At 37.9% G+C, this 16,255-nt stretch overlaps 1 protein-coding gene across 1 annotated transcript in view; it reads right to left on the bottom strand.

The window, feature by feature from the left end:
* Nucleotides 1–2,847: 2,847 nt before the first annotated feature.
* Nucleotides 2,848–16,255, bottom strand: part of LOC125359967 (torsin-1A-interacting protein 2-like) — a 24,665-nt gene continuing 11,257 nt past the window's right edge. Inside the window, exons 3-6 of the mRNA XM_048357846.1 lie at nt 12,359–12,528; nt 8,539–9,063; nt 6,448–6,549; nt 2,848–4,959 (exon numbers count right to left, since the gene is read on the bottom strand). Of these exons, the coding sequence (XP_048213803.1) occupies nt 4,205–4,959; nt 6,448–6,549; nt 8,539–9,063; nt 12,359–12,392 (1,416 nt within the window). The 5' untranslated portion in view covers nt 12,393–12,528 and the 3' untranslated portion in view covers nt 2,848–4,204. The remainder of the gene's footprint in view (nt 4,960–6,447; nt 6,550–8,538; nt 9,064–12,358; nt 12,529–16,255) is intronic.

The raw sequence follows: 16,255 nt of genomic DNA, 5'->3' as shown, positions 1-16,255 counted from the left end.
AAATGTCAAGAAGATAGACATCAATACTGGTAAAGCCCACTCATTATTTAAGTACATAAAGGCAAAATTCAACAGGGCTCAAAAATGTGGATTAGATATGCAAGTAAGTACTGGTGAAATCATCTTGCTGGACTATTCTCAATTATACTCTGTATTTGTTATACCCTGTTATTCATGTTTTTTTAATTATATGTCCTATCTTTAAAAAGTGTAAATCAAGCAGGGTGCTGGTGGCTCACATCTGTAATCCTAGGTACTCAGGAAGCTGAGATCTCAGGATCCTGTTTTAAAACCAACCCTGGCAGAAAATTCTGTGATACTCTTCCCTCCACTTAACCACCAAAAAGCTGGAAACAGAGCTATGGCTCAAGTGGGTGGAGCACTAGCCTTGAGCAAAAAAGCTCAGGGACAGCACCCAAGCTCTGAGTCCAAGCCCCAGAACTGGCACACACATAAAGTATAAGTCAAACAAAAGCTGTATAAGGCCACCTCAGTGGCTAGAGTGTTCTTCTGGGCTATTAGCTGAGAAAAAGATAGACCAGGAACATTCTGGTTAACATTAGCATATGGCTATCGTAAGCTTGGAGGCATCCAAATGATATGTGCAATTGCTATATTGATTTTGAAAAATACAAATAGTACTACTACATTTAGTGATATGAACTCCCTGGAACGTCTCTGCTAAACCCTGGAAAAAAAATCAGAAAAACCTAAATTCGAGCCTAAGAGGAGGCAGGAGGAAATTCAAGTCCAAAAACATCTTCTAATTCCTCTCCTTGTTCCTAAAACTTTAGTATTGTCTAAGAAGTGATATGCATTGATATATTTTGTAATGAAAGTTGAGCTGTGATAATAACTGTGAGGGTTAAGTACTATAGATGCTATCATGTGCCCACAAATAATTTTTCAATGTCAAAAAATTACCTATCAATAAAAATGAAAAAGAACAGATACACAAGTTGGAAAACTTGACAAATGTAAAATAACAAATGATGGTTTAGAAATTAACTTAAAAGAGCCTATCAGATAGTAGGTTTTAATTATTTGTACATTTAAAAAATAGTTTGTTTTAAAAATAATCATTTTCAGCCAAATGTGACTGTATATGACTCTAATTGCAACACTGAGAGGCTGAGTCAGAAGAATAGTGAGTTTGAGGTCAGCCTAGGCTACATAGCAAGACCTTATCTCAAAAACAAAAAAAGCAGCAGCAAGCATTTTATTCATAAGAAGACTTAGAGTTAATACACTTTGTTCTTAAAGTGATTTCTGAAATAGTAGACAGAAGGGCTGGGGGCATAGGTCAGTGGCAAGTAGCACTTGCCTAACATGTGCAAAAGCTCTGAGTTCAGTTCCCAGCAGGCCAAAAGCTCAAAATAGTCTCACTGGACTACACTTACACATGGGAGAAAGTCTATTAACAAAGGAAAAAATAGCAAAGAAAAAAAACCTAAAAAAAGTTTAAAAGAAAAAAAACTAAAAGTTTGAAACTTTATTTTTCTAAATTATAGAGAGAAAATGATGAAAAGCCCTTTTCAAGTGAATGAAGAAACAATTGCCTATGTTCCAACTACAATCTGAGTCACTGATAAAGACCAAGTGTCTGTATTTTAGACTATTTCCTTTATAGATCTGAGGTAGCACAGGTCTGCAGGCTAACGTAACAGTTCTACAAGGCACCATTGGTTGTGTGTGATAAAATGTTACCATCTATGATCTAAAAATACAGAGAAAAAACGAATATAGGATATAAAATTTTCTTTCATTTTCTCTGATTTTATGTTGGACTGACATTAATTCACTGTGATTTAGGCTTTGTGTTCATCTCTTCTCAAATCTTTTGCAAGATTCCTTCAAAATCATAAATAATACAGTGTTGTTTTAGTATGCAGATATACTCAACTGAGAACAATGAAGGCCTCACTAAAAATAAATTTGTTTTTCTGAGGCATATATTTTCAAACAGGTGGCTCTTCCCTGTGTCTCTGTGATTTTTTTTTTTTTTTTTTTTGGCCAGTCCTGGGCCTTGGACTCAGGGCCTGAGCACCTTCCCTGGCTTCTTCCCGCTCAAGGCTAGCACTCTGCCAGCTGAGCCACAGCGCCCCTTCTGGCCATTTTCCATATATGTGGTGCTGGGGAATCAAACGTAGAGCTTCATGTATAGGAGGCAAGCACTCTTGCCACTAGGCCATATTCCCAGCCTGTGATTTTTTTTTTTAATCTTAATTTTTTTTGCTGGGTTTGAACACAGAATCTGCAGCTCTTGCTTGGCTTTTTGCTCATAACTTGTATTCAACCATGTGAGCCACACCTCCAGTTCCAGCTTTTGACTTTGTTTGCCTGGACTGACTTCGAATCTCAATTCTCAAATCTCAACCTCGAGTAACTAGGATTATAGGCTCATAATCCCAGGCTTCTGTGATCTTTTTAAGTATCCTTAATCCTTATACCTTTTTTCTTTGCCAGTCCTGGGGCTTGAACTCGGGGCCTGAGCACTGTCCCTGGCTTCTTTTTGCTTAAGGCTAGTACTCTACTACTTGAGAAACAGCGCTACCTCTGGCTTTTTCTATATATGTGGTGCTGAGGAATCAAACCCAGGGCTTCATGTATGCAAGGCAAGCACTCTACCACTAGGCCATATTCCCAGACCTCCTCATACCTTTTTTTAGTGTTTCCTAAAATCCTTCCAGACTTTAATTACATGACTTAAATATATACATTTAAATATATAAATATATTTATATATATGCATATATATATATATATATGCTCTCATAGCAAAAGCCAAAATCTACTTTAAAACATTCCAAGATTTGACAATTTGACAATAGTCCTTGTTAGGTCATTATTTTACTGGAGTTCTGCTTTCAGAACTCAAATACTAATCAACAGCTACTGTTTCCAATTTCTCTCACTATCATGGACCATGGTCCAACAATTGATCCTGGCCATTAGGCTCAGAGAATGGACTGCTTCTGTTTTATCTCACTAAGAGTTACGAGATACTTGGTTGTCAAGAAATGATCTGCATTATATAGTGTTCTATCACAGCATAACAAATAAGCTATTTGGTAAAGTTATGCCAATGTGTCCTTATAAAAGTTACTATTAAATTATTATGGAAATTTTGTCTGAAATGACATTCAAACTCTTGTCCTAAACAATTATAAATTTCATCTAGGGATGAAAGAAATGATGATTAACAGAAATGAACAAAAGCATCAGACACAAAGCTCACAAATGCTAGCTTATACATTCTGTTGTTCATGTGCATGCCTAAATCTTTCTATAAACTAAACTAATTTTATCTTCCTATTCATAAGTTTCAATATTGCTTTTAGTAAAAAGATTTCCTGATATTTTTTCATTAATCAATGGTTTTCAAACTTAATCATTATTAGTGAAAAACTCTGTTGCATGAAATCTTACAGAGAACCCCAATATAAAAACTGAAAAGCAAACCCCTCCAATACACAGGGAAGACGATGGCAGAGTTTCAAAACTAATAATAATCAAGAAAGCTTAAGTAAAGATCCACACAACTGGGGTTTCTTTTCCAATCATTACAATTTCTCAATGATTCCAATATTTAAGAACATTTTTTAATATAGCTGTCTTTACCTCAGTTCATTAATGGAATAAAAGCATAGTATTTAGACAAGGATCTAATGTGTTGAATTTCCTATTTCCTTTTTCCATACTAAAAAGTGAAAACTAGTACAAGATATAAAACTACAATTAGGTTATAAGAGCAATTTTTAAAAATATTTAACATGCTAGAAAAAATTCCTAAAAATTATCACAGCTTCCTAACTAATTTAGTCCAAGTCCATGTTATTCAAAAGGCTCTTGAGAGTGACACTGAAGAAAACAAAAATGATTCTGTAGAAGTATATCTTCCTGTGCAATAATGCTGTTGTGTTTGGGGATTTTTACATTTTTCCTCAGTGTTATATACTATTGCTATGTTTTAAATCTGATTCACTTGAAAAGGCCAAGATAAGAAAAGGTTTGGTCAATTTTTAGCCTCATTGAAGATTATGATAGAAAAATGACAGCGTCTTTTCTAAAGTAAGCTCACAAATGCTTTTCAGGCTATTCCCTCACATTTATCAACCTCCTGCCACAGAAATGGAAGATCGTTTAAGGGGCTGTTTCAAAATCCCAGGCTGTCTTTCTTCTGTGATTAAGTCTGTGCTTAGCTTTATAGAAGGCATCCATGTTCTTCTATGTTCTTCACAGGCTGGACGGGCAGTACCAGGTGTGAAATACGGCTCCACAGCCCACTCAATTTGTCTGAGTCCATGTGGTTGAAGGAGCTGGGAGTGGCAGAGTTGGTAAACTTGGCCCAGAGTAAATCCCTCACTTTTTCTTCTGTTTCCCTTGGGCCTACATTTGCCTTTAATGTGTCCTCCTCCAGTAGCACAGTGAGGACAAGGGCTACATCTTTAAAGGCAGCATTCTCATGGTCACAATACTTGTAGAAGATCAAAGTGGAGCCTGCAGGAAGGGACTCAAAGTGGTGCACCACAGCAGCCTTCTGGCCATTCTCAAATCCATTGCTCAGCTCCAAATCGACCCACAGCTTGACGGTGTCACTGTCTTGCAAGGCTCTCTCAGCCCCATTAATCATAATGGCAGAGACTTTCTGGGAAGAGGTGTAGGCATCAGCAACATGGTGGCTTAGGCACTTCAGGGTCTCTCTTCCCTCTTGAGCTGCTGTAAATATGATGGTTGCTGGCTCAGTGGGATTTGAAGCATTGAGGTGCTTCTGGAGGAACTTACGTCCTCGCTGCCACAGGAAGGAACTCTGGCCTGGAAATTTATCTTTCAATTGGCCAAACTGAGCCAAGAAGGCCTCTAAAGCTGGATTTTTGGGCACTTGGGCTGGAGAAGAATAGTAGCTATTAACAGAAGTTAGCACCAACGCCACAATGATGCAGGCAAAAAATAAGGGACCTGTTAAAGAATCAGAAAATGAGAGAGGACATGAGTCAGAAACAGTCTGTGGTAAACTGAAATGAGGTAGGTTATGCAGCCAGGCTTTATTGAAAGTGTTAAGTTTGCTTTTCCTCAATCTATTACTTTTACTCTTAAAGTCTAAGAGAAATACCTTTTTCAATAATTTCTTCCAAATTATGTGACAAGATAATATCTTTGTTAAAAGGGAAAAGCTGAGTTTATGAATTGTTTGTTGTAACTAATAATGTGCTTTATAAGTGAGCTATTGGGATTTCCTTCTACTTTCTCAAAGAACTTAACCACTGTAGAAGACCATTTCTAAGGAGCCAAACCTTAAAATAGGAGCTTGGCAAAGTGATAAACTAGCACTCAGTACTTGGGAGGCTGAGGCAGGAGGATTGCAAGTTTGGGCTAGCTTGGGCTACATAGTAAGACCTTGTCTCAAAATAAAAACAACAATAATAATAAAGCCAAGCTCCTCATGCCTGTAATCCTAGCTATGAAGGAGATTGAGATCTGGAGACTGTGTTTTGAAGCTAGCCCAGGCAGAAAAGCTCATGAGACTCATCTCCAACTAACCAGCAGAAAGCTAGAAGTGAAGGTATGGTTTGAGTGGTATAGTATCAGCTTTGAATGAAAAAGTCCAGTGAGATCACAAGGCCAAGTTCAAGCCCCAACAGTGGTGCATGCATATACACACATAGACACACAGAAAGAAAACTTAAAAATGGCACTTGAAAAGTTAGTGACCTCTTACTGAAAAGGCAGTTTCAGTTTCTTGCTTATGAAAAGTTCTATTTTGTTAAACACTTAAAACTGTATTGCTGTATCTAGTGTATTCAGATGAGACATAGTGATAGTGCGAGTACAACCACAGGAAGGGATACAAGAGGATCAACAAAAGAAGCTACGGTTTCACAGGGCGTGTTGAAAGTAATTATAACAGTGATATAACACTCGTTTCCATTTCACTTAGCTCATTTCACTTAGCATCATCTTATGCATTCATAAGGGCATAGCTTTTAAGCTCTTGTGATCCTCTGCTGTGACTAGCCTAAACTTGTGCTAATTATTCCCTATGAGGGAAACCATAGATTCCACTGGATACTGTATATACTGGTATTAGAACTAGGGAAGTGAAAGGGAATATCAAACTCGAGAGACAGAGGATAAAAAGACAAATGACTCCAAAAGCAATACTTGCAAAACCATTTGGTATAAACCAACTGAACAACTCATGGGGGGGAGAAGGAAAGGGGAGGGGAGAGGGGGGGAATGAGGGAGGAGGTAACAAACAGTACAAGAAATGTACCCAAGGCTTAACGTATGAAACTGTAACCTCTCTGTACATCAATTTGACAATAAAATTTATAAAACTGTATTGCTCTGTGTTTTAAACATATTAACACAGTGTTAAATGTGTTTGTTTTTCTAGGCATTTCCACTGAGGATTTACAAATGCAATAAAATGAAGTCTGTTCTCACCATAGTTCCACAAACTCTTTTTATCAATCTTTCTTATGGTATCCGCTGTAATCTTCTGATTTTCTTCTGCTGTTTGTATTTCTTCTTCCTGACTTCCAATCTCTGGGGGGGGGGGGGGGGAGAGGAGGAGAAATAATACTATTTTATATTTTAAGCAATACACTATAAGAGTATACCCTTTACCAAATTATGTGACTGAGAGGATTTCTACACTTTGGAAAATATTCTTATTGCATTTTCTTATGGAACTAGGATTAAATCTAGGGCCTTCTGCGTACTAAGCAAGTGCTTCTACCGCTCTAATATATCCTCAGCTTAAACTGCATTTTGAAAAAGCAGTTTTTTTATTCTATTCACAGTATACCTGAAACAATGGTGAAATTCTAACAATAGATAATGGTCCATACAATAACATTGATTTGACTCATTCATTCAATAAAGATTCATAAAGTTGTTTCTATGTCCCAGTTGCCAGAGAAACAATGAAAAAAGGGACATTTGCCTTCACAGACTATTCTAAAGACCAACAAATAAAACATTTTTTATAAATCAGTCATTGCTTTGGAGTAAAATATGAACTACCTGCCCTTTCTAAGTCCCACTGTGTAAATACAATAGCATGTATTTTATATTCCTTGCACTGGCAAATGGGAATTTCCAATTGAGCTCTTCAAGGCTTTTATAAAATATAAATCCACATATATAACCAGAAAGTAAGGAATGTAGAGACCTTGGCTATCACCTTGCCCAAACTTCTCATTCTTCAAATAGGAAACTTACATACAGAATGTTATTGATTTTCCTGAGCCATCCAAGTTATTGAAGTGAAAGAACTACAAATAGAATCCACATTTCTCAAGTCTAGTTAAGGATTTGGTATACTGCAACTCTTACCTTCATATGGGGAATATATGTGTATAATCCCCTTCATATGTAAGCAGGGAAAATCAGATATAGACATTAACTGATTTAAGCTGAAGTGGTGGCTCACACCTATAATCCTAACTACTCAGAAGGATGAAATCTGAAGATTAAAGTTCAAAGCCAATCTGGACAGGAAAGTCCATGAGATTATTATCTTCAAAGAACCACCCCAAAAAATTGGAAATGGAGCTGAGGCTTGAGCAAAGAAGTTAAGCAAGAGCATGAAGTCCTGCGTACAAGTGCCAGTAACAGCACAATTAAAAAAAGGAGGGCTGGGGATATAGCCTAGTGGCAAGAGTGCCTGCCTCGGATACACGAGGCCCTAGGTTCGATTCCCCAGCACCACATATACAGAAAAAACGGCCAGAAGTGGCGCTGTGGCTCAAGTGGCAGAGTGCTAGCCTTGAGCGGGAAGAAGCCAGGGAGAGTGCTCAGGCCCTGAGTCCAAGGCCCAGGACTGGCCAAAAAGAAAAAGAAAAAGAAAAAAAAGCCTGAGTTAGGGGCTGGGGATATGGCCTAGTGGCAAGAGTGCTTGCCTCGTATACATGAGGCCCTAGGTTCGATTCCCCAGCACCACATATACAGAAAATGGCCAGAAGTGGCGCTGTGGCTCAAGTGGCAGAGTGCTAGCCTTGAGCAAGAAGAAGCCAGGGACAGTGCTCAGGCCCTGAGTCCAAGCCCCAGGACTGGCCAAAAAAAAAAAAAAAGGAAATTATCCAATTTGTTCAAAATCTACCAAACTCAAATATAATGAACTATTAACAATATTTGTTATCAAATATACCCATCTCTCAATTTATATAGCATTGCATTTCCCCAAAGGAAAAATATTTAAATTTTTAAATTCAAATATCCCTATAAGAAAAAAAGAACCATACAAATTCTTAAAGTTTTTATGTTTTTGTCATACTGTATAAACACTAAAATGCTGTTTTAGAATGCAGTTTATGTTTAGAATGCATTTTATGTGTAGAAGCAACTTAATATAATAGAATAAGCTAGTATAGGAAATTGGAAACCTTATTCCTGTGTCTAATTGCTTTGGATGTCTGTGAACAAAGCCAAATGCCTTAGTTCATGAAAGACAAACCAAAGTTCTTAAAAGAAGGCCCTTGACTTAGGCCGAGTTCTCAGGGCAATACCAAAGAGTTACTACTGTTCTCTCACCTGACACAGGTAGTCGCTTCCTTAGTAAATTCTGGCTTTCTGGTCCTACACTGAAAGGACCAAGACTCTGGGCCCCCAAGGAACCTGCTGCAGGTGGCTCCTGAGAAGCTCCAATTCTGCCACTTGCTTCCACAGGTGGGTCTTCAGAGCTGCTTCTTGAGGGCAGATCCACTCTTCCTACCTCATCTCCTAGAGAATGGCTAGGATCTAGATCCGAGTGTTCTTCACTTAGACTTTTTGAAGGGAGGTGATCCTCTTGTTTTCCATCTTGAAAACTTGGGTTGTTCTCATGATCTGTTTTATCCTCTGACTGTTTCCTAAAATTGGTTTCATCTGGGCTTGCTGGTTTATCACCTGTATCTGCATCTGCACTTTCTTGACCTTTTAAGTCCTCAACTTCTTGGTAGTCTTTGTTAAAATTAGAGACCAGATATGGAATCTGATCTTCAATATTACTTGATGTGACTGTGATCTCCTGTGCCTGAGAATTTACTGATGAATCCTTTTCCAAATCCTTTTGAGAGTCTAGTGAGATAAAAATGTACACTTTTATTTTTAAAATATTCACTTTAAGTTTTTGTATTTTAACAAAATTCCTTGATTATTAATATTTAGAAAGATTTTCATGGTTTACAAGGTACTCATTCTCAACATTACTTTCCTTTAATCCCACTAAAGCTGACAAAATAAACTTATTGTGTTAATAAATCTAATAACTAGTAACAATGTAAAACAACACTAAATGATAAAACCAACTTTGGATGTATTAAATATACCTTCTTAAGACAAGAATGGTGGCACAGCAGAGTCTAAAACAGGAGTATTCAAAAGTTCAAGGCCAGGGCTGGGGATATGGCCTAGTGGCAAGAGTGCCTGCCTCATATACATGAGGCCCTGGGTTCAATTCCCCAGCACCACATATACAGAAAATGGCCAGAAGTGGCGCTGTGGCTCAAGTGGCAGAGTGCTAGCCTTGAGCAAAAAGAAGCCAGGGACAGTGCTCAGGCCCTGTGTCCAAGCCCCAGGACTGGCCAAAAAAAAAAAGTTCAAGGCCAGTCTGAGCTAAAATACAAAGCCAAGTATGGTGATACACACAGCACTCTAGAGGCCAAGGCAGGAGAGGAGATTGAGACTAGCTTTGGCTAATTAAAGAATATCCTAGGGCTGGGAATGTGGCCTAGTGGCAAGAGTGCTTTGCCTCATATACATGAAGCTCTGAGTTCGATTCCCCAGCACCACATACATAGAAAACAGCCAGAAGTAGAGCTGTGGCTCAAGTGGCAGAGTGCTAGCCTTGAGCAAAAAGAAGCCAGGGACAGTACTCAGGCCCTGAGTCCAAGCCCCAGGACTGGCAAAATATATATATATATTTTTTTTTTTCTAGGCCACCTTGAGCTATGTAACACGATCTTGTTTCAAAAACAAACAAAATGTGTGAATAAAATTTAAATTCATATATTCCTTCTGTACTCTCTCATTTCTGCCCTTACTTATTTAATTGAAGCAAGGTACAAACATCCTGTAATTTTAGCCATAAATACCTAAATATTTATCTCTAAAATATAAGAATTCTTTTTGTTTTCAAATGTAATGACAATACCATTATCAAATCTGAAAAGATGAAAAGTAATTTCTTAGTATTATCAAATATTTGGCATATACATTTCCTGATTGTCTGAAATGTTTACTTTTTTTTTCCATGCTGAAGACTGAACCCCAGGGCCTTGTGCATTCTAGGCAAGTACTCTACCACTGAATCTAATAATATTTCTCTGGAGATTAGTTTATTTTAAACAAATAGGAATAATGAAATACAATAATTATCAATTTCACTTCAAACCATCATTTGGAGGTTGGTTTTTACTTATTTATGGTGCCAGTTCTCAGGCTTGAACTCAAGGTCTGAGCGCTACCCTCTGTTCTTTCTTCCTCAAGGATAGTGCTCTACCACTTGGAGCCACAGCTCCATTTCGAGCTTTCTGGTGGTTAATTGGCCTCACAGACTTTCTTGCCTGGGTTGGCTTTGAACTGCAATTCTTAAATCTCAGCCTCCTAACTATGAGACAAATATCCGCTGAACCCAATCTAACAAAAACAAGGAAAGCCACACATCGTTAACTTCCCAATATAGTGCAAAACTTAAAGGACACCAGCTCACTTATGAAGTATCCTTGCCCAACATCCTTGACCGATGTGAATCTGGTCAAGTTTCTACAGCTAACTACAAGCTTCAAAGAAACACAGGATTAGAGGGACACAATGAATGCTTCAAGAATATAATCAGGTTGGGGCTGGGAATGTGGCTTAGCAGTGGAGTGCTTGCCTATCATACATGAAGCCCTGGGTTAGATTCCTCAGCACCACATAAACAGATAAATCAGGAAGTGACACTGTGGCTCAAGTGGTAGAGTGCTAGCCTTAAGCAAAAAGAAGCAGGGACAATGCTCAGGCCCTGAGTTCAAGCCCCAGGACTGGCCAAAAAAAAAAAAAAATTGGCTGGAGATGTAGTTCAGTAGTAGAACAATTACCTAGCTTGAACCTCAATCTTCAGATCTCAGCCTACTGCCTAGCTAAGATTATAGGAGTAAGCCATTGGTATCTGGCTCGCTTTTATCTTTTAAAGAGTTATATTCCAATATTTATGGCTAAAATTACAGGATATCTAAAATTGCTTCTTTTAAAGGATACAAATTAAGAGGAAAGTCAGGGGGTAAAGAAAAAATAACATTTGCCTATGCCAGACAGAGAAACCTACATAACAGATACATGGAGGTTTATTTCATCTCTCTACATTTACATGTTTGAAATATTCTATATAAAGCTTTCAGACAAAAGCAACCTATTATTTAATGTCAGTAAAATACGGTGTGAGACCCTATTATAAAGAAAAGCAATAACCCAACTGTGAATAAAAAAAGAAAATCATGAGACAATTTGATAAATTCAATAATTATTATTGTAGGTGTGATTATGACATTTCATTAACTTTTTTAACAATCTTTGAAAGAAATAAAAAAATTATTTATTAAAAAATGAGTCAATGTCTTGAGTTTACGTTAAAATAATCCAGAGCAGGCAATACGTCAAAGAAGACATTATGCTGATAATAGCTGAAGTTGAACACTACAGGGGAGGGGTCATTATGCTGCTCTACTTCTATACATTTAAAACATTTTAAAAAATACTCTTGCTGTTCCTATTTTGCCTGTTTTATATCTCTTACATAGACTGATAAGCAGGATGAAGACTTTAATTCCCATCTTTGCTGATAATTGAAAGATTCTCTCTAAATACAGCATATTATAGATTAACTCTAAAGTTTTGCCTACCTTTTTTTTTTTTTTTTTTTTGGCCAGTCCTGAGGCTTGGACTCAGGGCCTGAGCACTGTCCCTGGCTTCTTTTTGCTCAAGACTAGCACTCTGCCACTTGAGCCACAGCACCACTTCTGGCTGTTTTCTGTATATATGTGGTGCTGAGGAATTGAACCCAGGGCCTCATGTATACGAGGCAAACACTCTTGCCACTAGGCCATATCCCCAGCCCCTTGCCTACCTTTTTTATTTAAAAAAGGATATTTTATCAATATAACTGGCCTATTCCATTGGACTCTAAAATGTTTATCTTCCTTTTATTAACAATTAGGGTCTGGTATTATGGTAAAACTCAATAAATACAGAGAATATGAACAATCACAGCAAATGAATCCTTTGAATTAGTTTTTTACTTCACAATTTCAGTTCTAGTCATTAGAGATGTTCCCTCTTAAGGCAATGCTAGCTTCTTAAAACACAAATTCAATGTTTTCCATACTAGTCTTACCCTCTGGAGGGTCCCTAAGTCCACTATCGGTCATGTTTCTATCTCTTCAGTGTTTGCCACACTTTTCTAGTGCCTGGTTTCTTTATGAAGATGTCTTGTTTTTTCTTCTGTCAAGTTCCAACAGACTCATGCTTACCATGAACCCAAGAAACACGTCATGAACATAGGGACTAAAACAAAATGAAAAAAAAATTAATGACTTTTTAATCTATCCAAGGGCAAAATAACAATCCCAGCTTATTGATTAAATATCTCTAAGTGTGAGTAGTACTTCCTTTCTAAGAAAAATTGCTTTCTGGCTCCAACAGCATCACACTGCAAATCCTAGACCACTGAAAGAAGAAGGGCTCCAGACTAATAAACAGTTGGAAAGAGTGAAAAAGGTTAAGATCAAGTGACCAGAAATTGACATAGTTTTTGAGTTGAAATAAAAACTACTGCAGCGATCACTGCAGATTTCCTTTATACCCTCAATTTCTCACATTGTTTTTCTCTTAGCTTGCCTACCAGCTTCTTTTACTCATTAACAACCATGCACAGGTGCTACCTACAGAGTGTGATGTGTGTGCATATGTCTGTGTGAGCGCGTGCGTGAATGCATGTGTGCTGGTACTAGGGGCTAGAATTCAAGGCTTGGGCCTGTTCCCTTAACTCTTTCACTCAGGGCTGGTGCCCTACCACTTGAGCCACAACTTCATTCCAGTTATGCTGGTTAATTGGAAGAGGTCCATGTGCTTTTACTCTTTTTGGCCTAAACTGGCTTCAAACTTCAATCTTCAGATCTCCTGATCTCAGTCTCCTGAGTAGCTACAATTACAAGTGTGAGCCACCAGTGCCAGCTAAAATGTTACATTTTTGATGGCTTATCAACTAGCCTCTTTGTGTTTTTTTATGGCACTCTCATAAAATTTAATTTCCGAATTAAAAATGTAATCAAAATGTTTAATTCCAAATATCTAGCATGTATATCTAACTCCATATTTTAAAAGCACATGAAAATGAGAGAATGTATAAAGAGTGATGTGGTATAAACTAGAAGGGAAGGGAGGTTAAAGACAGGCCCTTCTTTCTACTGGTGTAAACAGAACATGGCTCTGATTTGAAGGGTTGTCATTTATCTTCTTCAGGCTTCTGAGTTTGGGATTTTTTTTTTCCCCTCCAGTGTTGAGGATGGACCCAAGGCTTCAGTTTTGCTAGGAAAATGTTATAGCACTGAACTGTATCTCTAGCCCTCAGCATTTTTTTCATTGTGATCATATGTTACAAGGAGAGTCTCTTTGCTATCTTAGCACATGACAAAAAATAAACAGTCCTGTCTTTTCTGGTTCTTTTCTTAATTATTGCCTGCTAAAACCAAGAAAATGAGTAAAGTTTCTAATATACTAGTGAAACAAATTTAGAAAGAAAGATGACATTCATAGTAAGTATAAAGTAAGTAACAGAAAATAAGGACAACCTAGTGATAAATCAAATAAACAGATTTGCAATTGGTTGGGAGAGAGTTTTGTACTATGTCTCATATTTAAAAATACTACTCCTGGGCTGGGAATGTGGCTTTGCAGTAGAGTACTTGTGTAGCATGCATGAAACCCTGAGTTCAATTCCTCAGTTCCACATAAACAGAAAAAAGCCCCAAGTGGCACTATGGCTCAAGTGGTAGAGCACTAGCTTGAGAACAGAGAGGGTCAGGGACAGAGCCCAGACCCTGAGTTCAAGCCCCAGGACCAGCAAGAAAAAAAAAATCCTGTTGTGAAAAAGCTATCAGAGAGCTGAGATAAGCTGCCAAGAATTAAAATTCAAGTATAATGACTCCAATAGACCAGATACTTGTTTACTATACCTTCACATCTTCCCAGAATTCTAAAATTCATGGCTTTAGGGAAGGAGTGTATCCCCATGTCAGCCTCAGTTGACTGCCCACTTCCTACCTGGCCTGGCTCCTCCTGTCCCCTCCTCCTACATCTACTTAGTGTGGCCTCTCCCACCCACTGACATCATTATACTTAGTTTCTCCTCAGGCCACTTCTAAGAACACTCTTGTAATGGAAAAATGTTTACAAATCCAGTAAGAATTGATGTTTATAACCTAAGTCATGGCAGAAAACAAAAATTCCTCAAATAAATCTCTTTACAATACATCCAACCACAAAGTTAGCAAGGTCCCCAAGTGCCTTCTGTAGGACAGCTAGATATTCTCTCTACCCTGTAACTCAGTAGTGTGACCCTTTGGCCTTTCACTTCAGGCCTCTTTTTGATGACTTGTAGGTATAAAACCTTATTGAAGAACATAAAAAGACCTAAATAACCAGAAAAACATATCCTATACCTAAACAAAGTCAAAAACCACTGGTGCCATATTTTCTCCTAATAAATCCAACGCAATCTCAAAATATTTTTTTCATTACTGTTGGTTTAGAATGGAATGGATAACCTGGTCCTAAAAGTCACAAATAGCAAGAACAGTTATGCCAATTCTGAAGAAGGAAAGGATAGATGTCATTACAGATATTAAGATTTATCACACAAGAGCTGGGCATCTGTGGCTCATGCCTATAATCCTAGCTACTCAGCAGGCTGAGGATCACGGTTCAAAAACCCAGCCCAGGCAGCAAAGTCCATGAGACTCTTATTTCCAATTAACTGCCAGAAAACCAGAAGTGGTGCTGTGAGTTGAAGAGCTCAGGGACAGTACCGAGACCCAGAGTTCAAGCCCCACAACCACCACCACCACCACCACCACCACCAACAACAACAACAACAACAAAAATGTATCACAAATAGGATAATAAAAAACAATAGGGCACTCAAGAATAGACAAGTAGAATATACAGAATACTGTCAAGAAATACATGTGTGTATTTGTGAGGGAAACTGGCTAAGATAAAAGATTTTTAAAATGGATTAATGTATAGTTTACAGACAATTGTGAAGTCAAATGGGTAAAGATTTTTCTTCTCTCCTCACAGACACGCCAAAAAATGCAATTCTGGATTAAAGTGAAGTGCCAGACTTTGAAGTCAGGCCCCATTTTACCACGTGAACCCCATTTTACCACGCAAACCCCACTTTACCACGCGAACCTGAGATAAGCAGGCCCTGTGAGCAGGCCCAGGACAAGCCCATTAGGGCCCAGTCAGTCTAGAACTCTAACCGCTGGGAATGCTTAACTCTAACCACCCCTAGAATGCCTCGAACCCTGAGCCAATCAGATTTGTACCTGTGTCCTAATCTTGCTTGCTTGAACACCTGATTGTTGTAACTTTGTTCTTTGTCTTTATAAGCCCTGTATAATCACAGCTCCGGGCTCCCTCCTAACCTCCGCTGTGTCAGTGGGTAGGACAAGGCCCGAGTTGCAGCTCGCTTAAAAAAAGCCTTGCCTTGCTTTTGCATTTTGGAATGTCTGAGTCTCAGTGGTCTTCTTGGTGGTGGTTTCGCGACTTGGCACAACAAAAGAAATAACCATCAAATATGTTTACAACCTCAAAGTTTAAAGGAAAAAAAAAAACAAGATACAAAATACACAAACCAGAAGAGAAATTGTGATGTGTGCTCATATTAAAAAATGTTTTTATTTCTATACAAGATATCAAAGTTAAAACGTTAAGTCACTAACTAGCAAAATATGTGCACCTCATACAACTAATAGGAGAGTAATATCTAGAATGAATGAAATATATATATATACCCACAAATTAGTAAAGACAAATATGCTATAAAAGAGTAGACAAAAGAGACGAACATCGAGTTTTACAGAGTAAACCTAAGAGCATAATGAGAACGTAAACAGTCAAGAAAATATAGAAATAAATTAATGAAATACTATTTCACAACCAATAGATAGCCATTTGCCTAAGTGTTCATGAGGACTAAGAAATACAAAGAGCTCTTCAACCTCTG

Source organism: Perognathus longimembris, chromosome 11 (genome assembly GCF_023159225.1).
Source record: "Perognathus longimembris pacificus isolate PPM17 chromosome 11, ASM2315922v1, whole genome shotgun sequence".
In the NCBI taxonomy this organism is placed as follows: domain Eukaryota; kingdom Metazoa; phylum Chordata; class Mammalia; order Rodentia; family Heteromyidae; genus Perognathus; species Perognathus longimembris.
This window is presented reverse-complemented; position numbering and strand designations above follow the sequence as displayed.